Here is a 23,101-nt window from a genome sequence, read left to right as displayed (position 1 = left end):
TCTCTGATTCACTACCATGTAAGTCTCTGACCAGTTAACCTACCCATGTGTGGTGAACTACATATACCTGTCTGGACACGCACCCCCTGCTGACTGCTCCTGTGGCTCCTCCCACAGACCCCGGTATAAAGGCGATTGAGGCCTGAGCCCTGCCCTCAGTCATAAGAACGTAAGAACATAAGAGATAGGAGCAGGAGTAGGCCAATCGGCCCCTCAAGCCTGCTCCGCCATTCAACAAGATCATGGCTGATCCCATCTTAACTCCAGTTTTCACCGAATCCCGCAAAGCAACAGTGCCAACCAACAGGTCACCATGCCGCCCATTTTATTTTATTATTCATCCCGCCCAAACCCATGTGATCACCCGGGGAAAAAAGAAACAATTTGCCAATTGAGGAGAAAAAATCTGGAAAATTCCTCTCCGACCCATCCAGGCTATCGAAAACTGGTCCAGGAGATCACATGGCTGATCTAAACCTAGCCTCATGTCCACTTACCTGCTCGCTCACCGTATCCCCTAATGCCATTTTTATCCAGGAAAATGTCTATCTCTGTTTTGAATTTATTGAGTGTAGTAGCTTCCACAGCTCTCTGGGGCAGTAAATTCCACAGCCCCACTACCCTCTGAGTGAAGAAATTTCTCCTCATCTCAGTCCTGGAATGGCATCCCCTTATTTTAAGATTATGCCCCCTAGTCCTAGTTTCACCCATCATTGGGAACATTCTCCCCGCATCCACTCGATCAAGCCCCTTCACAATCTTATATGTTTCAATAAGATCGCCTCTCATTCTTCGGAACTCCAATGAGTAGAGTCCCAATCTACTCAACCTCTCATCATACATCAACCCACCCATCCCCAGAATTAACCTAGTGAACCTTCTCTGCACTGCCTCGAGAGCCAGTATGTCCTTTCTTAAATATGGACACCAGAACTGCACGCAGTACTCCAGGTGTGGTCTCACCAATACCCGGTACAACTGCAGTAAGACCTCCCTGTTCTTATACTCCATCCCCCCCAGCAATAAAAGCCAGCATTCCATTGGCCTTTTTGACCACCTGCTGCACTTGCATACTAACTTTTTGTGTTTCCTGCACCAGGACCCCTTTGCATAGAAGCACTTTCCAGTTTCTCCCCATTTAGATAATAACTTGCTCTATTATTTTTCCTGCCAAAGTGCAAGACCTCACACTCGTCAGTATTATATTTCATCTGCCAAATGTCTGCCCAATCACTCAGCCTATCTATGTCCCCCTGCAGGGTTTCAATGTCCTCCGCACTCATTACACTCCGTCCCATCTTTGTGTCATCAGCAAACTTCGATACATTGCACTTAGTCCAAATCATTAATATAGAATGTAAAGAGTTGGGGTCCCAACACCGACCCCTGTGGAACACCACTAGTCACCAACTGCCAGTCTGAGAATAAACCATTTATCCCAACTCTCTGTTTTCTGTTAGAAAGCCAATCCTCCACCCATGCCAGAATATTATCCCCAATCCCATGATTTTTTACTTTAAGTAATAACCTTTGGTGTGGCACCTTGTCAAATGCCTTTTGGAAGTCCAAATACACCACATCCACTGGTTCCCCTTTATCTACCCTATATGTTATGTCCTCAAAGAACTCCAACAAATTTGTCAAACTTGACTTCCCTTTTGTAAAGCTATGCTGACTGTTTATCCAAATGCCCTGTTACTGTTTCCTTAATTATCAGTTCCAACATTTTGCCAACCACAGATGTTAGGCTAACTGGCCTATAATTCCCAGCCTTCTGTCTATTGCCCTTTTTAAATAAAGGAGTCACATTAGCATTTTTCCAATCTGCCGGGACCATTGCCGAGTCCAGCGAGTTTTGAAAAATTATCACTAATGCATCCACAATCCCGACCGCCACTTCCCTTAAGACCCTAGGATGCAAGCCATCCGGTCCAGGGGATTTATCCACCTTCAGTCCCATTAATTTATCAAGTACCATTTCCTTGGTGATTTGAATCGTAGTTAGCTTCTCTCCCCCTAGAGCCCCCTGTTTATCCAGTGTTGGGATATTTTGAGTGTCCTCTACTGTAAAAACTGATACAAAATATTTGTTCAGCATTTCCGCCATCTCCATGTCCCCTACCATTAATTTCCTGGTCTCATCTTCTAGGGGACCAACATTTACTTTAGCCACTCTTTTTCTTTTTATGTAACAATAAAAACTCTTACTACCTGCTTTTATGTTTTTCGCCAATTTACTTTCATAATCTATCTTCCCCTTCTTAACCAATCTTTTTGTTATTTGCTGCTGATCTTTAAAAGCTTCTCGATCTTCAATCTTCCCACTAGATTTAGCTACCTTATATAACTTTCTTTTCAGTCATATACTTTGCTTTATATCTTTACTTATCTTTATCTTTACTTAGCGGATAACTATTTTTTCTTTTACAAGCCTTTTTTCTTCAGTGGAATATATTTTTCTTGATAGTTGTAAAATAACTCCTTAAATATACACCACTGATCAAGTACCGATCTACCCTTTAATCTATTTTCCCAATCCATCTTAAGCAATTCCGCTCTCATACCATCATAGTCTCCCTTATTTAAGCTCAGTACGCTTGTTTGAGATCCAACCCTCTCACCCTCTAATTGAATATGGAATTCGACCATGTTATGGTCACTCATTCCAAGGGGATCCTTTACTAGGACATTTTTTATTAGTCCTGTCTCATTACACAGGACCAGATCTAAGACTGCTTGCCCCCTTTTTCGGCTCAGTAACGTATTGTTCAAGGAACCCATCCAGAATACACTCAATAAACTCTTCTTCAAGGCTGCCGTGTCCGACTTGATTAGTCCAGTCAATATGAAAGTTAAAATCCCCCATAATTATAGCTGTTCCCTTATTACAAGCCCCAACTATTTCCTGATTTATGCTCCGACCAACTGAGTTACAGCTGTTTGGAGGCCTATAGATTACTCCCACCACTGCTTTTTTCCCTTTACTATTTCTTATTTCTACCCAAATTGTTTCGTTATCCTGATCCTTTGAGCCAATATCATTTTGCTTTATTGCAGTGATTTCTTGCTTTATTAACATAGCCACCCCACCTCCTTTTCCTTCTTGCCTGTCTTTCCTAATTGTCGAATACCCTTGTATGTTTAATTCCCAGTCCTGGTCACTCTGCAGCCATGTTTCCGTAATTGCCACAATATCATAACCATACGTAATTATTTGTACCGTCAACTCATCAATTTTATTCCTAATACTAAGTCTTCAGGATGTAGCATGGTGGTCAATTGCTGCTTGTGCTTTCTTCCAGCCAATAAAAGCCTACCTTAACCCACGTCTCAGAGTTATTGATGTGCATCACCATGTGTTAAGAGTGTGGGAGGAAACTGGAGCACAGGGAGGAAACACATGCAGTCTACTCTCCTTACAGACAGTGGTAGCAGTGAAACCGGGCTGCTGGCCCTGTAATACTGTTATGCTAACTGCCTTTATACCATGGCACCCTTAGGCTGTGTCTCCTGTTTCTTGGCACCTCAGCCAGGAAAATTTCCTCCTTGCCTGTCAAGCGCTTTATAAACTGTTGCTGGACCAGTTGCTGTACTGCTCAATGAACCTATTCCTCCTTCTAAAGTCCAGACAATGCAGTCCAAAATTTTGGGGGAGGGGCCATGGTAGCCAAGTTTTTAGCGCAGCTCCACCGTACCGGTGACCCAAGTTCAATTCCCGCTGCTGCCCGTAAGGAGTTTGTACGTCCTCCCCGTGAGCATGCGGGCTTCCTCTGGGTGCTCCGGTCCCTCCCCCCCCACAGTCCCAAGACGTACCGGCTGAGAGGTTAACTGGTCACTGTAAATTGTTCTGTGATGAGGCTTGGATTAAATTGGGGGGACTGTTGGGCGGTGAGGCTCGAAGGGCTTGAGGGATCTATTCTGTGCTTTATCTCGGTAAGCAAATAACATACGCAGCCACTTACGGGACCCCAAGTCCCCTCTGAACTTCGAGGCTGTTAAGGGTCCTGCCACTAAAGGCAGATTTATACTTGTGCGTACGGGCTACGCCGTAGCCCTGATTTTCACATGTGTCACTCTGCGCCGTAGGAGCATGCGTTGGTGTGCGCCAAAATGCTAGTTGGCGGTGGGGTTTCTATGCCAGTGTGTTGAGTTTCTTCGCAAGAGACATGGACGAGGAAATGCATTTCAAACATTTTCGCACGTCGGCAGGTAGATGTGATGATTTGGTTCATCTATTTTGGTATCAGTGTACGGACATGGCGGAGAAGAAGCAACCGGAAATGCGTAGGAGGAAATGCGATGCTACCAAGCGGACCAATCGCAGTTGTTGCGGTCTGCGTCACCGCGATGCGTGAGTTACTTTTCTGGAGAGGTGCAAGTCACCCTACTGCGTACCCTATGGCATAGGGTACGCGGAACATACAGTGTAGATGTGATGCACAAGTATAAATCAGCCGTAACAGTGCACATTCCCTTTACATCTGATCTCCCAACACCTCACACAGAGCCAGTTCAAACTCCCCCTGCCATTTATTTTATCAACAACCTTCATCGACCAGAACTCTCGAACATCAGAGGTGCGGAGGGTCTTAGGAGTCTTTGTACAAGACTCCCAGAAGGTTAATTTATGGGTGGAGTCTGTGGTAAAGAAGGCAAATGCAATGTTGGCATTTCTTTCAAGGGGAATAGAATATAAAAAAGCAAGGTGATAATGCTGAGCCTTTTTAAGACACTACTCAGGCCACACTTGGAGTATTGTTAACTGTTTTGGGCCCCATATCTCAGAAAGGATGTGTTGTCATTGGAGTGAGTCCAGTAGGAGGTTCACAAGGATGATTCTGGGAATGAAGGGGTTAACATATGAGGAGTGTTTGCAGCTTTGGGCCTGTACTCACTGGAATTTAGAAGAATGTAGGGGGGGATCTCATTGAAACCTACCGAATGTTGAAAAGACTAGATAGGGTGAGTGTGGAGAGAATGTTCCCTCTGGTGGGTGTTTTAAAGTGGAAGTTGATAGATTCATGATTGGCCGGGGCAGCAAGGAATATGTTGAGAGGGCAGGTGTATGGGGCTGAATGGGATCTGGGATCAGCCATGATGAAATGTTGGAGTGGACGTGATGGGCTGAACAGCCTAATTCTGCTCCTGTGTCTTACGGTCTAACTAGGAACATCAGCTGTTCAATTCCAGTCACTGCTGGTCAGATAGTCCAAGCCTAGACCTGGGCAAAAGGAATCGGATCTCCACATACACACACACAGAGCTGGAAGAGGGATAGATGGAGAGAGGGGGAGAAGGGAGAGAGGGAGGGAGAGGGGGAGAGGGAGGGAGAGAGGGGAGAGGGGGGAGAGGAGGGGGAGAGGGGGAGAGGAGGGGGGAAGAGGGAGGAGAGAGAAAATTGAGAAGCTGGTGTCTCAGATGACTCAGATGGCTTACAGATAGAAATGTCTTCCCCAAACAAAACACTGTGAGTCCAGGGAAGTGTGGTGTCACCTACCGGCTGGACGAGGTGAGGATGCCTGAAGATAAGGCAAATTATACATTTGGTTCAGTAATTTTACACTTTCCATTACTAAGTCTAGATTTAATTGCATTTTTGTTTAACCACTGAAATTCGGACTCCCCATCTGCCAACGTGGGATTTGAACTCAAATCAATGATCCAGATCTCAAGCAGTTAATTCATTAAATTAACTCGTACCCCATCATTTTATTTCTAGCTCCCAACCCTTTTTATGCCATGGACCAATACCATGAAGCAAGGGGTCTGTGGATCCCAGGTTGGGAACCCCTGCGTTAGCTGAATCGTCCCAGCTCTCCCGCTTTCTTGACCACCCTTAACCGGTATCACGTTGGAACTCCACCCTGGATTCCAGCAGGTTACCTGCAGTTGTTTGATCTTTCCGGCTGCTCCTTCTGTGGAGAAATATTCCAGATGGGTCAGTCTGATATCCAAATCCATGGATTGCTGCCACAGATGACCTAGCTGGCTTTCAAATTCTTCCCTCTGGCTGACAAAATACTAACAACAAGAAAATAAACGTAAGATACCGGAGCAGAATCGGGCCACTCACCCATCAAGTTTACACCACCAATCAATTATAGCAGATTTTTTAAAATCTCTCAACCCCATTGTCCAAGTTTTTTTTTTGTGTAACTGCTAACCACCTTCCCAATGAATAATCTATCAACTCTGCCTTCAAAGGTTAATTTATTATCGAAGTACACAACTCTGAAACTCTTCTTCTCCAGATAGCCACGAAGCCAAGAAAGAAAAGAAAACAACATAATCATCGACCCTCAAATCCCCCCTCCATACAGAAAAATACGGAACAGATTGGGTGAAAAACACAGACTATAAAAAATATAATTTTTAAAAAGGTCCATAGTCCAAGTCCATATCCAAAACACAAAAAAACCTGGGTAACATTCTCTGGGCATAGTGGCAGACTCTCCCTTTTCCAGCAGCCGAGCGATACCTCTTGCGATCAAAAGACAGTCTCCCCTCTCCAATAATAGAGCAATCCCACTAGTGAACAAAAAGCAGGCAGCCAGTGCTCACCTTCCGCATTCGCCTTGATGTTTCAATCTCCCTCGTTGCTTTAATCGGCAAACAACAGATGCTTTAATTGGTGAAATGGAGTTGAGCATCAACCCGCGCCCTGTCCTGCAGCCTACCCGCCACAAGGTTCACGCACGCTGCCTCTGTCTCCCAGAACCCTCTCGGATTTTGCGGAGCACGGAAACAGCCAAATGATCTCTAAATTGCAAATCACTGGCTCCAACAGCTTCACAATCACATTGGAGATGATAAACGAATCATGCAAGCATTTTACGCAGGTGACATCTTGATGCCAAGAAACATACCCAGTGATTCGGCCTCTGCCATCCACTGGAACAATGAGTTCCACTGATTCACCATCCTCTCACTGAGGAAACGACACCGTAGTGGAGTGGTTAGCACAAGTCTTTAGAGCACCAGCAACCTGAATTGAATTCCCTCTGCTGCCTGTAAGGAGTTTGTACGTTCTCACAATGACTGTGTGGATTTCCTCCAGGTGCTCTGGTTTCCTCCCACAGTCCAAAGACGTACCGGTTGGTAGGTTAATTGGTCGTTGTAAACTGTCCCGTGATTAGACTGGGATTAAACTGGGGTTTTCTGGACGGACAGCTTGATGGGCTGGAAAGGGCCTATTCTGCGCGGTAACTCAATAAGTAAGAAATTCCTCCTCAACTCAGTTCCAAAGGGTTGTTTCTTTATAAGGCTGCGCCCTTGGATTCTAGGCTCTCCTATTACTGGAAACATCCTCTCCACATCCACACTGTCCACACCTTTCAGTATTCACAGGCAGCCAGCCAGAAGCATAATTGGAAAAAAACCACGCATGCACACACTCACACGTTCCCTTTCACACTTTCATCTACACAATCCTCACATCAACCCAGGCATTTAAATTTTTAAATGCAAAAGTTGCTCATTCCCAACCCAGTCACAAACGTCTTGAGACTGGAGTCAATCAGCGGATTATCACCACGGTCCTCCATGGTCGTACCTGCAGGACAATAGCTTACATGCCAAACTACTCCATCAAATCCCATGCCTGCCTTTGTCCTACCAACATGCCTGAAGTGAGTTTGCAGGTGACACTCGTTTCCACTCGCAACTCATCAGCAAATGAATCGGTCTTTACCTGCACATAGCAACAACTGAACAACGTTCCAGCAGAGATGAAATTCCACCTAAAAATTTACTGACGACACAATTATTGTTTGCAGAACTTCAGACGGTGACGAGAAGGCATCCTGGAGCGAGATAGGTCAGCTGGTTGCGTGGTGTCGCACCAGCAACCTTACAGTCAATGTTAGTAAGACCAAAGAATTGGCTGTGGACTTCAGGAAGGGTAAGTCGACAGAACTTACACCAGTCCTCATCAGAAGTGGAAAGAGTGAGCAATTTTAATTTCCAGGGTGTCAACATCTCTAAGGATCTATCCTGGGCCCAACAGATTGATGCATTAACAAAGGAGCTATATTTCGTTAGGAGTTTGAGGCGATTTGTTACGTCACCAAAGACACTCGCAAATTTCTACAGATGCACCATGGAGAGCATTCTCACCGCCTGGGGGTGGGGGGGGGGGGTCACTGCACAGGATCAAAATAAGCTACAGAGTGTTCTGAACTCAGTCAACTCCATCATGAGCACTGGCCTCCCCGGCATCCAGGACATCTTCAAGGAGCGGTGCCTCAAAGGGGCGGTCCATCATTAAGGACCCCCATCACCCAGGACATGCCCTCTTCTTGTTGCTACCACCAGGACGGAGATACAGGAGCCTGTCGACACACTATCAATGATTCAGGAACAGCTTTGTCCCCTCTGCCATTCAATTTCTGAAAGGACATTTAAATGTTTCCCCACCATGAACATCCTAGAGGTCACCGACGACCAGAAATTAATCTCGACCTGTGACATGAACCCTATGGAAGCAGAAGGTCTGAGTCTGGAAATGTATTCTGGGGATGGGGGGGGGAGAGCAGAAAATGCTGGAAAGACTCAGCAGGTCGGGCAGCAGCCATGAAGAGAGAAAGAGCGTTTGCAGGAAATCCTACCCATTTTCTCATATTTTCCACTTCCAATGGAAGTTCACTGTCCTAAAGTGGAAAGGACAAAAGCTTCAAAACTGAGGAGCTAAAAGATCTGCATGTCCAAGCGCAGGAATCTCAAGGGGTATAATTGCGGGTACGACGAGGGACCACAAAGACCAATAGGGTGTTGTCGTATATGGGGAGCATGGAGTTGAACCCACAGTCAGATCAGTCCAAGATGTTAGTCGGAGGTAAAACCCTCCCTATCACTGAGCGCTGCCGCACGAACATTGTTGCAGGAAAGCAGCGTCAATCATCAGGGACTTCCCACCTCATCTCACAGAGGGAGAGGGGAATGGGGAGGGGGAGGAAGAGGGAGTGGGAGAGGGAGATAGTATGGAGCTAATATTGTGTTTTCTGGCAGATATCTGTTTGTAAGTATTGCCAGTTTTCTTTTCACTATTTTCTCTAATGTTTGTAAGTTTGATTTTTAACTCGCCTAATAAACACTTTGCACCAGAGTGCTAAGTGACTCCAGCTATTTCCCCTTTGGTTATAATGCACATATCTGACAGGATGTAAGGCAGGGTGTGAGAGTGTCACGCAGAGTGAGGGAGGAGGTGAGACAGTGTGAGTCGATGTGAGAGGCTGTGAACGCAGTGTTGAAGGGAATTTATAAGGAATGTATAAAGAAGTGTATGTATGTGGTATGTAATTAGGGAAATACAGCTGAGAAATAGGCCATTTAGTCCAATACGTCCGTGGCAACTATCAAGTACCTATCAATACTAATTCCCTTTCCAGCATGTGGTCCTTTATTTCTGTGCCTTACCTAAAAACTTAAGTTGAACTCATCCACCTCTACACCGTGCCTTCAGGTCCCAACTACCTTCTGGGCAGAGAGAATCCTCTTCAGATCCCTCTAAACCCCTTCCTCTTTTCCTGACCCATTTCCATCCAGTTTTGGACACCCTTGCTGTAGGGAAAAGTTTTGTACGATCTATGCACCTCAGGACCTTCTGCACCTCGTCAATCTCCATGCAGACACACCCAGCCTCTCCTGTCTTTCCTCACAACGAGAACATTCTGTCTGAAACAAAATCCTGATGAATTTCCTCTCGAAGGCAATCTCGTCAATTCCATCATGAAATAACCACATCTGTGCATATTACTGCAGCTATGACCGAACCAATGCTTTATAAAGCTGTGTCATTTAGATTCCAGCATTTGTGGGTGGTGGGGTGGAGATAAGTCTCCACCAAAGGAGGTGCAAGTCGCTCCTTCCCTCCGCTAGCCTGCAGGTCAACCTTGGGCAAGGTGTAGCACTTGTTTAAACCCCCCAATCAGGGTCATGTGATGGTCGTACGAGCAGCAGGTGCATAACAGAAGCCCTGGTTATGCGACCACTGACACCAGGTAGACAATCTCTGAAGAGTGTTGATAATGACTGGGGTCACCCCTCTTGTAAAGACACTGCCCAGAAGAAAGCGATGGCAAAGCACTTCTGTAGTAAAAATTGTCAAGGACAATCGTAGACATTGGAAGATGATAATCACCCTCGTCATATGTCATGGCACGTGATGATGATGATGATGATTATGTGTGTGCTTCGTGTCCCTTCTGATCTTTCTCCAGCCGCTGTCTTCATCTTCACCGCTCCTGTCTCTGATTCCATTTGCCCCTTTCAACCTTCTTCCCTCTTCTTCTTTCGCCTGTCTCCTATCACCCACCAACTTCTGTCTCCAATACTGGACCTGGAGACAATCTACAACTCCCGATGGCAACAGCACACTTTGTAACACTGTTAATGACCCACCGCATCCCGGATACTGTCTGTTTAACCTTCAGCCATCTGGGAGGAGATTCAAACATCTTGGCCAGGTCTATAGGACTGAAAAACAGCTTCCTCCCAAGGGCCGTTGTGCAGCTGATTAATGACACCCCGGCTTGCCAATGGCCTTTGAGCGTTATGGATTATCAATTCAAGTACACCTCCTTACACGTCCTTTGTTAGAGACGCATCTCCACCCCGCCACCGAAATATGCACCTGTATACACGAAAAATGGAGGTTTATGGACTTTTATATAGCACCTTGAAAACTTGGACTCATCAATCACAAAGTTAATAAAGTGGTGTTGAAATGTCAAAAATGAACAGCTGGTGGAACTCAACGGGTCAGGCAGCACCTATGGCGGGAAATGGACAACAAAATCCTTCATCTTGTCTGTTGAAGGGTCCAAAACGTCGACTATTCATGTCCCTCCATTGATGCAGCCTGACCCATCGAGTCCCTCCTCTGCCTTGTTTCCTTTACTCCAAATTCCAGCATTTCAGGCCTCTTGTACCTCCTTGGTGTTGAGAAGCGAGGAGTCAGATAGAGAGTGGGTGGAAATACCTTGAGCCTCTTGCAGATGCTGCCAACTCTCCTCTGGAGGATGTCCCATCTCTGGTTACCACTGTGCAACATCTCCTTCAGCTCCTGGGCCACTTCCACCCTGGGCTCCCTGGCCAGGTGCCTGTACTTCCAGTTGATCGATTCCAGTGAGATCATCATGTCAATCATTTGCTTTCGAAGAAGCTATTCGAGGAAAAAAAAAGGATTCACAATTTTTCTACAGGTTCATTCGTGCTTGGGTATATAAAATCAAGAAGAGAATAGTTAATCTGATCAATCGTTCTAGAGATCTCACCCAACCCCCTCAATACATTACCCCTGTCAGTGCACTGTAAACACCTTAAATCTATTTTTAATGCATTGTGAATACATGATGCTAGTTATGTACAGTGGACACTAGTTAACTGGGCCATCTGTAATTGGATGGTCACTTGTTTCAGACAACTCTTAAAGGACAAAAACTATCTGAGAAAATCGCTGAAATTCCCTTTGCTTATTTGGGTCACCATGCTGCCTTATTGGGGCGGAGGACAGTTGCCAAATAGGTTTTGCCCGGTGGCAGTGGTGTACACTTGTGTGACCATTAGATACTACATCGTGCTTAGAGTGAACATTTTTAAATAGCATCAATTGCGTGTGTTTGTGCTCAAGAAGCAGCAATTTTGGTCACTGGTAGTTGGCGAGAAATAAACGGTAAGGCAACTCAGAACTGTTTTGCTCACCGTGGTTTCAGGCTTGGAGATGCCAGAAACAGCCGGGACTGAAAGTGAAACAATTTCACTACTTCAACGAGTTAGGAACCATGAAGGATTTTGAAGGTATCGACAATCACCTTGAATTTTACAATGAGAATGAAGATTTGGAGGATGTAATAGCCGAAAGCATTGTGTGAAGGCAGTCCATTATCTGCACTAGGTGTCCGTGCTGATTTTGTTCATTGGGTACACTGGATAAATTCCTCCGTCGATAAGTATTAGGAACTTATCCACAGTTTTGTAGTACTGTGCTATTGGTAGTGTTCTATCCAATACCCACCCCCCCCCCAAGGCCTGAATCAACATCGTAGTAGTAATAGATAGTGTTCTGACTTGTTCTGTATTTCATTTAAATGCATCATTTGTTACTCAGTTTGTCTTTTTTTCCCTATCTTTTTAACTATTTCTATTAAACTTAGCTAATTGGGACAGCCTCTTAATTGGGCCAAAACATACTGGTCCTGATGTGTCCCAATTAACCAGAACCCGCTGTAGTTATGCACATTTTATTCCATATCTGTGCTTTATCCCTTACTTTATAGTTTGTATAATTCCTTATTCTTGTTCATTGTTAAAACTTATTGTTTTTTTTTGTTACACGTTGGGCCAACACACCACTGCAAATTACTAACACATGTAATTTTTTTTACGGCAAATAAAGTTGAGTCTTGATCCTTGAAAGGGTGAACACACGCGGTCTTTTCCCCCAGGAAAAAGGATCAAAATGCTGGGAGGCAAAGGTGAGAGGAGAAGGGTTGGAAAGAGACCCGAAGGGCAACACTTTCACACAGAGAGTGGTGAGAAAATGGAATGAGCGGCCACAGGTAGTGGTAGAAGCACATCTCAGTAAGTGTATGGGTTCCCTCCTTCCCTTTCTCCTATTCTCCACTCTCCTCTCCTATCAGATTCCTTCCTCTCCAGCCCTTGACCCTTTCTACCCACCTGGCTTCACCTTTCACCTTCTAGCTAGCCTCCTTCCCCTTCCCCCCCCACCCTTTTTTTCTGGCATTTTCCTTCCCAGTCCTGAAAGAAGTGTCTCGGAATGAAACATTGACTATCTATTCATTCCCATCGATGCTGCCTGACCTGCTGAGTTCCTCCAGCATTTTCTGTGTGTCGCCTTAGCTCAAAGTTCAAGTTCAACCGTACACAAATGCCCATAAGCACAGCCAAATGAACCAGCGTTACTCCGGGGCCAAGGTGCAACATGCAGTACTAACAATCACACACTGCACGAAGCACGCGTAAGATATCAGGAAAATACAGACGCATAAAGAAGTATTGTCCAAGAGCCTGAATCCTTCTTGAATGTTGTAGAAATCGGCCATCGAGCACAATACTGTTTTCTGCCAGGTGAACACTAGGGGGCAGCACCAGTTCCAGCTTGGACACCATGCCACAACACCTCCGGACTGACCAACCCACTTCAACTCCTCTCTCCTGGGCGGCTGTAAGCAGACAACACCATGGCCTGAGGCCTAGTCTTCGCCACGACCGAGACCGCGCAGCTCCCCCACCATCCACCAATAAATCTGTGAATCAGACTTGCAGTATTCCGTATTAACAATGTCCCAGGGCGTGTGTTATGATCACAGGAAAAATGACGAGGATGATCGCCTGCTGTCAGACTGTGCACCTCCTTTGTGCCCGATGTCTCCGACATCTCCCTGAAGCAGACAGCAGCACCAAGTCCAGCTCCTTTCTGCAAACGAGCAACTCACTGATGGAATAAACCTGCAGTACTTTTTAATGTCCTGCAGGGTCTTGTGATTGTAAAAAGGACCATAACATCTTTGGTTGACTCTGCAGAAGCCTCTGTTATTGAACACGCAGCCATCTTGCCTGAAGTCTCTTCACCAGATGGTCGAAACTTAGGAAGGGAAGAAGTTGGCCATTTAACTAAAGTCTGCTCTGCCATTCAATAAGCTCATGTCTGAGCTGACATTTGGCCTCAGCCCATTCCCTATAACCCTTGCAAAACTCCCTCTATTTCATCCTTGAATCCATTCAGTGACTTCAGTTCCACAGCTCGCTGGGGTGGATAATTACAAAACCCTTTGACAGAAGAGCATTTTCTTTATATCTGCCCTAAATGGATTCGTTCTGAGACTTGTTCCAGATGTTGATATGACTTGTTTGTCATATACATTAATGATCTGGATGATGGGGTGGTAAATTGGATTAGTAAGTATGCAGATGATACTAAGGTAATTGGCGTTGTGGATAATGAAATAGGTTTTCAAAGTTTACAGAGAGATTTAGGCCAGTTAGAAGAGTGGGCTGAAAGATGGCAGATGGAGTTTAATGCTGGTAAGTGTGAGGTGCTACATTTTGGTAGGAATAATCGAAATAGGACATACATGGTAAATGGTAGGGCATTGAAGAATGCAGTAGAACAGAGTGATCTAGGAATAATGATGCATAGTTCCCTGAAGGTGGAATCTCCTGTGGCTACGGTGGTGAAGAAAGCTTTTGGTATGCTGGCCTTTATAAATCAGAGCACTGAGTATAGGAGTTGGGATGTAATGCTAAAATTGTACAAGGCATTGGTAAGGTCGAATTTGCAGTTCTGGTCACTGAATTATAGGAAAGATGTCAACAAAATAGAGAGAGTACAGAGGAGATTTACTAGAATGTTACCTGGGTTTCAGCACCTAAGTTACAGGGAAAGATTGAACAAGTTAGGTCTTTATTCTTTGGAGCGTGGAAGGTCGAGGGGGGACTTGATAGAGGTATTAAAAATTATGAGGGGCATAGAGATGACGTGGATAGGCTTTTTCCACTGAGAGTAGGGGAGATTCAAACAAGAGGACATGAGTTGAGAGTTAGGGAGCAAAAGGTTAAGGGTAACATGAGGGGGAATTTCTTTACTTAGAGAGTGGTAGCTGTGTGGAACGAGCTTCCAGTAGAAGTGGTAGAGGCAGGTTCGGTATTGTCATATAAAGTAAAATTGGATAGGTATATGGACAGGGAAGGAATGAAGGGTTATGGGCTGAGTGCAGGTCGGTGGGACTAGGTGAGAGTAAGCATTCAGCATGGACTAGAAGGGCCGAGATGGCCTGTTTCCGTGCTGTAATTGTTATATGGTTATATGTGTTCATACAATGTGAACTATCCCCAAAACCACCCAGAGTCCAGTAGCATCGAGTCCATCTTCATGGCGCTCTGCTTCCGGAAGGCTAGTAGTATTGACAAGGAGGCCTGTCACCCCGACCATTCCTTTTTGTCTCAACTACCATGCCGGGGAAAGGTGGAGGACCTTGAAAACGCAGACACCCTGGCGTACAGTTTCCACCCCAGTGCTATCAGACTCCGGATCCAATCACCTCTTTGACTTCCTGACGGTGCTGTCATGTCCTCAGTCAATTAACCCCATCTCTGGTGATTACTCCAACACTTCACCAGTTCTTTCACACGACTTGAGACCGCACTACAATCTTTACACATTCTGTTAATTTTCATTTTATCACTTTATTCATTGTTGGAATCAGTTGTTTTTATATTTTTTAAGAAGGTATTGGTTAAAGTAATAAAGTTTTTAGCAAGACTGAATTTGTAGTTTTACTAATGTACAACTGGCATTTTTAACTTGTATTTTTCACAATATGTGGTGTTAGACTCCACCTACTGGTGGCAAAGCGATATAACAGTTACATCAGAATCAGGTTTATTATCATCAGCATGTGACGTGAAATTTGTTAACTTAGCAGCAGCAGTTCAATGCAATACATAATCTAGCAGAGAGAGAGAAAAAAATAATAAATACAATAAAACATAATAAATTAACAAGTAAATCAATTACATATATTGAATAGATTAAAAACCATGCAAAAACAGAAATACTGTATATTAAAAAAAAGTGAGGCACTGTCCAAAGCTTCAATGTCCATTTAGGAATCGGATGGCAGAGGGGAAGAAGCTGTTCCTGAATCGCTGAGTGTGTGTCTTCAGGCTTCTGTATCTCCTACCTGATGGCAGAGGGGAAGAAGCTGTTCCTGAATTGTGAGTGTGTGTCTTCAGGCTTCTGTATCTCCTACCTGATGGTAACAGTGATAAAAGGGCATGCCCTGGGTGCTGGAGGTCCTTAATAATGGACGCTGCCTTTCTGAGACACCGCTCCCTGAAGATGTCCTGGGTACTTTTAGGCTAGTACCCAAGATGGAGCTGAGTAGATTTACAACCTTCTGCAGCTTCTTTCGGTCCTGTGCAGTAGCCACTCCATACCAGACAGTGATGCAGCCTGTCAGAATGCTCCCCACAGTACAACTATAGAAGTTTTTGAGTGTATTTGTTGACATGCCAAATCTCTTCAAACTCCGAATAACGTATAGCCACTGTCTTGCCTTCTTTATAACTATATCAATAAGTTGGGACCAGGTTAGATCCTCAGAGATCTTGACACCCAGGAACTTGCTCACTCTCTCCACTTCTGATCCCTCTATGAGGATTGGTGTGTGTTCCTTTGTCTTACCCTTCCTGAAGTCCACAATCAGCTCTTCTGTCTTACTGACGTTGAGTGCCAGGTTGTTGCTGTGGCATCCCTTTCATTTCTCATTGACCGAGTGTTAAACATGCTATATCTGTGTGTCTTCTAATTGGTCCTCTGCTGATCTTAGGAATTTGCCTTAGGTTGGTTTAAGAGTCTGCCTCTTCAAAAATCACCATCTTTGTCTTAGTTCTCAATTTCTTTCCTATCATCTGCTCTGTCCCTGTTCCTTTATTTAAACTTTCAACAAAAGATTGTAGTGCAACAAGTTTTCAATTAATTTTTGGACTCCTAAATGAACCTGCAGACCAGAAATGACCAGATCATCGCCATGTGTCCTACGTGTATATCCCCATGAGCTTAACACGAGTAGGGCATTTCACTGCACCCTTGTATATATGTCAATAGACTAATCTAATTAAATCTAACCATCCCTAATTCTTCAAGACTTCACTGAACAGAGGCTAGCATGTGTCTAGCAGGGCAGTAATCATCTTCCATCTGAGCCTTGTGAACTTGAAATCAAACTCTGCAACTTGAGATAACTCCTTTGTTTCCTTTTGTCTGCATCAGAACTCGCCATTTATTTCTGTCATCACCTTGGCTCTCATTTCTTATTCTGTTAGTACAGCCGAGCCTGCTGGGATTAGCCCACAACCTGACAATGAACAACACAATACACAGCCAAAGAAGCATATTACAATGAATATACACTTCTTGGGGCTTCTGGCTGGGTACAGGCATATTATACTTCTTCATAGGTACTTCATCTGCCCCATTTAGTCTCACCCTTTCGGAGATATTCTGCTTGTTCTACCCATCCCTCCCCCACCCTTTCTTTTCTCTTTCCCATTCTGATGAAAGGTCGATGATCTGAAATGCTGACTTTCTCTTTCCGAACACCTTGTCTGACATACCGAGTGGTTCCAGTCTTGTCCATTCCAAGAGTGTGTTGCTGGGTGGAATGTATTGGCGCGTGGCCTAGTGGGCAAGGCATCAGTCTAGTAACCTGAAGTTCACTGGTTCGAGCCTCAGCTGAGGCAGCGTGTTTGTGTCCTTGAGCAAGGCACTTAACAACACGTTGCTCTGCGACGTCACCGGTGCCAAGCTGCTTGGGTCCTAGTGCCCTTCCCTTGGACATCATCGGTGGCGTGGAGAGGGGAAGGCCTGCAGCTTGGGCAACTGCCGGTCTCCCATACAACCCTGCCCAGGCCTGCGCCCTGGAAGCTCCAGGCGCAGATCCATGGTCTCTCGAAATTCTGGGTGTATTAGGATGACAGAGGAAAGGCAGTTGATTCATTATCCTTCCAGTAGTCTGGAGAATTTTGCTGATACAACACTGATGGGATTGCTCCAGAACCTGGAACTACTTGCTGTGGGAAGTCACTACTACCTGATAGATTGGGGGTTCCCAACCAGGTGTCCATGGACCTCTTGCTTAAAGGTGCTGGTCCATAGCATAAAGAAACATTGGGAACCCCTGTGGTAGAACAAGACTTTTAAATCAATGAGCTTCCAACCTGTAGGAAGGATACCGTGAAGTAAATCTGTCAGGAAATTACAGTAATGTTCAGAAGCCGCAGTGGTGCTAATGAGAAAGGGTTAAAAGCAAACGTCCCAAGTGAAAGGGTGGACAGTATTTTCAGTTGAACCCACCACCTGGAGGATGACACACACACACACAAGATAGTTAATGGTCCGAGATGTTCTCCAATGAAGAGTCAAGGAAAAATTATGATGACTTAATTGGGGGAATGAATCTCTAAGACTGATTAATCAAAGGGCGAATTTTTCCAGCACAAAATAAGGTACAATTGCCCAATTTAGTATCCTCTCAGTTTCAATATGCAGCAGTTATAATTTGGGAAATTAGCTTGCTTTACTAAGACTCGAGGACTCAAAAGTGGAAAAAATTGCAAATGCTTGGTCAGCGTGAATTGAAAGACAATGGTCCTTCTCCGACAGGATAAGATATCAATGGTTCAGTGGCCATTACTATTTTGCCACCATATTTTTTTTGCACATCCAGCCACTTCCATGACCTCACAAACTTTTTCATGGAGAATTTTGTTCAGTAATCCCCAATTGAAGGATTTTCTCCTCTGTCTACCTGTAGTTCCTTCCACGTTGAAAAGTCATGAATCATCATCAGCCCTACATCCCTGTCATGAGAGGTGGAAACAGGCAAGGCCAACCAACAGGGCTCTAGTGAAGCTGCATAGGCAAATCCCCTGGACAGTGGATACAATGGAATACGGAACTCCAACCAGACCATCGACTTTGGACGATGGAGACAGGAGGTCATCAATCGCCCATGCTCCACTATGCTAAGGGCCCAATAAGACAGGAAGGAGAATTATCTTCATCTTTGATCTCTTCTTCTCCAAAATACACCATCCCTTGAAGTTGTTATCTGAGACTACAGAAGATTGAGACAATGTAGGTGAAACTTACTCTTCTGCTTGCTCTATTATTCGAGAAGACAAAGAGAAATCTCAACCTCACATCTATTGTCCCAGAAGATTCCAACATCCCACATTTCCTTTGATGTGCAACAATTACTAGAGTTATAAAAGAAAAAAAGAACTGGAGACCTACGGGGTCACAAGAGACTGACGATGCTATGGATTACTAGAAACCAAGGTTAAGACCACAAAATAACTGGCCATGGAACCCATGCAGGGAGTGACGACCAATGACTGTCAACGACAATCAGTTCCAAACTCTGATTCTCGCAATCTTATTTTCTCATTAACAATAAATTGGTTATCACACAGTTGTTGAGGTGAAAAACAGAAATGATACCATAGCGGTCAGTAGTTCAACTGCAGTGGGACCAAAGGTGGACAAAGTAGGATGGACCTTAACTGGAAGCCACTATGCAGAGGTCTCTGGAACTGAGTCTGGTGCTGTGTCTCAGAAGGGAAGGGGGGAGAAGGGGCGAGCTGTAGTGATAGGGGATTCTTTGGTTAGGGGGTTCTGCGGACGAGAAAGAGATTCTTTCTCTTAGGTTGCCTCTAGGTTTCTCTAAGAGGTAGGTTGCCTCCCAGATAAAAGGTTCAGGGACATATCGGATTCCATCCACAGCATTCTTAACTGGAGGGTGAGCGGAGGTCGTGGTCCGTGTTAGAACCAATAACATGGGTAGGAGGGGTGAAGAGGTCCTGCAAAGTGAGTTTAGGGATTTAGGTGTTAAGTTAGAGGACAGAACCTCCAGGGTTGTGATCTCAGGATTGTTACCACGCAGGCAGCCTATTCCATGCACTCACCACTCTCTGAGTAAAAAAAACTTAACCCGACATCTCCTCTGTACCTACTCCCCAGCACCTTAAACCTATGTCTTCTTGTGGCAACCATTTCAACCCTGGGGAAAAATAGTTGCCACAAGTCTGAATGTTCCTGAATAACAGGTTTAGGAAACCTCGGTTTTCAAGAGATATTGAGGCCCTGGTTTAGAAAAAGGAGGAGGTGCATAGCAGGTATAGGCAGCCAGGAACAAATGAGGTACTTGAGGAGTGTAAGAAATGCAAGAGAACACTTAAGAAGGAAATCAGGACGGCTAAAAGAAGCCGTGAGGTAATATGGCTAAAAGAGCCATATTAAGAGTAAAACGATAGCAAGGAACAAAATTGGTCCTCTGGAAGATTGGAGTGGTATTCTATGTGTGGACCGAAAGAGATGGGGGAAATCTTAAATGGATTTCGTTTGTATCAGGAGATGGACACATGTCAGGCGATACAGCAGTGAGGTCATAGACCGGACACAGATTACAGAGGAGGAGGTGTTTGCTATCTTGGGGCAAGGTAGGTGGATAAATACTGAGAGCCTGACAATGTGATCTCTCAGATCCTGTGGGAGGCTGGTGCAGAAACTGCAGGGGCTCTGGCAGAGATAGTTAAAATATCCTTCGCCATGGGTGAGGTGCCCGAGGTTTGGAGGATAGGTAATGTTGTTTGGTTATTTAAGAAAGATTCCAAGAATAAACCACAACATTGCAGACCAGTGAGTCCGACACTGGAGGTGTGAAAGTTATTGACAGGTATTCTAAGGGACTGGATATGTGAGGATTTGGATAAATAGGGAAGGTTAACATGGCTTTATGCATGGTAAGCCGTGTCTAACCAGTCTTACAGTTTTTTGTGGAAGTTACCAAGAAAGTTGATGAAGACAAGGCAGCTGATGTCGTCTACATGGCCTTTGACAAAGGTTTCACACGGGAAGTCAGTTAAGAAGGTTTCATTGCTTGGCATTCAAGATGAAGCAATAAATTGGATCAGCCTTTGGCTTCTCGGAAGATACCAAAAGGATGGCAGACATTCATACAGAGAGACAATGAGTCTGGAAATCAAAAGACAAAGAATAGGCAGGCATTTGGCTAAGAATGATCTCCTCCTGTCTTAATTCATGATGCTGTATATCGTGCAAGGAGGGAAAATAGGTTTCCTGTGCATTTAGAAGTTTGAGTAAAGCTGAGCACACACCTCTCCTGCTGTCATTTCTGCATCTCCAATGTAAATGTGAACTTGGCAAGTCATGTTGAAACATAGACAAGGTTAACAGTAACATGGGGGACAGAGAGTGGGAAGCAGGAATTTCTTAAGTGTTTTCAGGAGAACTTTCCTGGGCAGTAGACTTTTTACCAAACAAGAAAGATGTAAAATATTTAGCATATCCACACTAAGGTGAAAATGTTAATATTACAAAGATCTTCAGCCAGAACTGCAGAGTGGTTATCCAGCTCAGTCTCCACCAGTTGTCCCAATATGTCAAAATCCTTCTATCTACACCTCAAGGGCTGCACCCAAACTTTCTCAAGGACAATTAAATGTGGATTCACTGTGCGAGGCCCACATTCCTTGAATGAATATTAAAAGTGTTAGAGAAAGCCCATTTTTCATATGATGAGAACAGATCAATTCAGTGTAAACGGGAACCAAAGTAGGTAGAACAGTCCGACACTACCTTCGGATATATCCAAGTGTGAAGCAAGAGACATTGAAGTGGGTCACAGACTTTAATGAGAACTGAGTTAGAGGGAAAAGAAAATAATTAATGCTAGGCCAAACAGGGCCGTTAACTAAAATCTCTCAAATGGAAAATGAAGCCAACACTGCGGTTGAATGGAATAACTAAATATAAAATAAATACCGCCAGTCTTCAGAGCCAGTTGACTCGACAGCCCAATTTCTCAGGCAAGACTGAATGCAAGCAGGCAGCGAGACATTGCTGTGCTTTGTTCAAGTCTCGATGAGTACTATGACGAAAAGAATGGAGTTAAATAGCTTCACAATGAAATAATAATTAGCTGGTACATGCATATTCATGAGCGCGATTGCCATATCCGCTGCACTGCCGAATCTGCGGTTGTAACACAGTTGCCAAATAATGTGAGGGCTTTGATGAAAGGATAGTTTATCCAAAGGCTTGTTGTATTACAGTGAAGGAAAAAATTAGGCAAATGAAGCCCAAATTCCAAATGGCAAGTACATTAAGAGACATTGAGACACTCTTAGACAGGAAAATGGATGAAAGAAAAGTGGAGGGCTATGTGGCAGGGAGGAGTTAGATTTAATCTTGGACTAGATTAGAGAGTCAGCACAACCTTGTGGGTCATAGAGCCCACACTGTGTTGTACTATTCCCTGTTGTATGCCCTATATTCTATCATGAACCAGAATATGACTTTGAGATGCCAGGTTAAGGGTGAGACTGGTTTCATGGTCAAGAATGGATGCTGAGCTTTACAGGATTCATGGTAGAATTGCTCACTGCACAGTCACTGGGGTGTTCCAGGCCAAGCCAACTTAAAAGGGACCGATGCCATAAGCAGTGCTCAGATGTTGGGGCAGGGCCAGCAACTTCTCTCCAGTGCTCCCTCTTGTTATCCAACCTCATCAAGTGGTTCCAGTCTGACTTACCCAAATGTGTTTGCCACTCTCCTCAAGCCACAAAGGTTTCTCCTCCATAATCACGGAATCGGATCTGACATCTGAAGTCTCCCCACCTCTTGCCTTGCCTGCCGTCTTGAGGCCAGATCTTCCAACAAGCACTGACTCAACACCAGGAAGAACAAAGCTGGTCTCAAATGCAGGCAATGCGGGCTCCAAACATCATGGGTATCCCAGGCCCACAGGTTCAAGAACAGCTGCTTCCCTTCTGCCATTTGGTTCTTGAATCAACCTTCACAATCCTAATCACTAACTTATTGCAGCAACTCTGTAACCACTTTGCTCTACAACGGACTTTGTTCTTTTATCGTTCTAATATTTTTCCTTTTTGTTCAAGTTCAAGTCTAATTATCATCAACCATTACATGAATATAGAAAAACAAAAATAACATTCCTCTGGGACCAAGGTACAAAACACACAGCACATTTGCATATGATCGTAGAAAGCATACAGTTACATAAAAATAATATAGCCCAAGTCCCAAGTATGGCAAGGCCTACAGATGGATGGTGCATGGGACATTGCCTGGTCCAGCTTGTTCTTCCTCCAAGTGAATACCAGAGGGCAGCACTGAGTGAACACCAGAGAGCAGCACAGAACAAACACCAGAGGGAGCACCGAGCGAACACCAGAGGGCTGCACCGAGCGAACACCAGAGGGCTGCACCGAGCGAACACCAGAGGGCAGCACAGAGCGAACACCAGAGGGCAGCACTGAGCGAACACCAGAGGGCTGCACCGAGCGACCACCAGAGGGCAACACCGAGCGAACACCAGAGGGCAGCACCGAGCGAACACCAGAGGGCAGCACCGAGCGAACACCAGGGGGCAGCACAGAGCGAACACCAGAGAGCAGCACCGAGCGAACACCAGGGGCAGCACCGAGCGAACACCAGAGGGCAGCACCGAGCGAACACCAGAGGGCAGCACCGAGC

The 23,101-nt window shown here is 44.9% G+C and overlaps 1 protein-coding gene across 5 annotated transcripts in view; it reads right to left on the bottom strand.

The window, feature by feature from the left end:
• Positions 1-23,101, bottom strand: part of LOC132381480 (nesprin-2-like) — a 68,413-nt gene that overhangs the window by 32,293 nt on the left and 13,019 nt on the right. For 3 of the 5 annotated variants that reach the window (XM_059950918.1, XM_059950917.1, XM_059950921.1), the window contains 2 exons: positions 10,979-11,161; positions 5,884-6,021 (listed from right to left, as the gene is read on the bottom strand). In XM_059950918.1, coding sequence (XP_059806901.1) covers positions 5,884-6,021; positions 10,979-11,161 — 321 coding nt within the window. Of the gene's footprint in view, positions 1-5,883; positions 6,022-10,978; positions 11,162-12,819; positions 15,203-22,136; positions 22,941-23,101 lie in introns of those variants that run through there. The other 2 variants (XM_059950922.1, XM_059950920.1) reach the window with 2 other exon arrangements.

This window comes from Hypanus sabinus, chromosome 26 (genome assembly GCF_030144855.1).
Source record: "Hypanus sabinus isolate sHypSab1 chromosome 26, sHypSab1.hap1, whole genome shotgun sequence".
NCBI classification, from domain to species: domain Eukaryota; kingdom Metazoa; phylum Chordata; class Chondrichthyes; order Myliobatiformes; family Dasyatidae; genus Hypanus; species Hypanus sabinus.
This window is presented reverse-complemented; position numbering and strand designations above follow the sequence as displayed.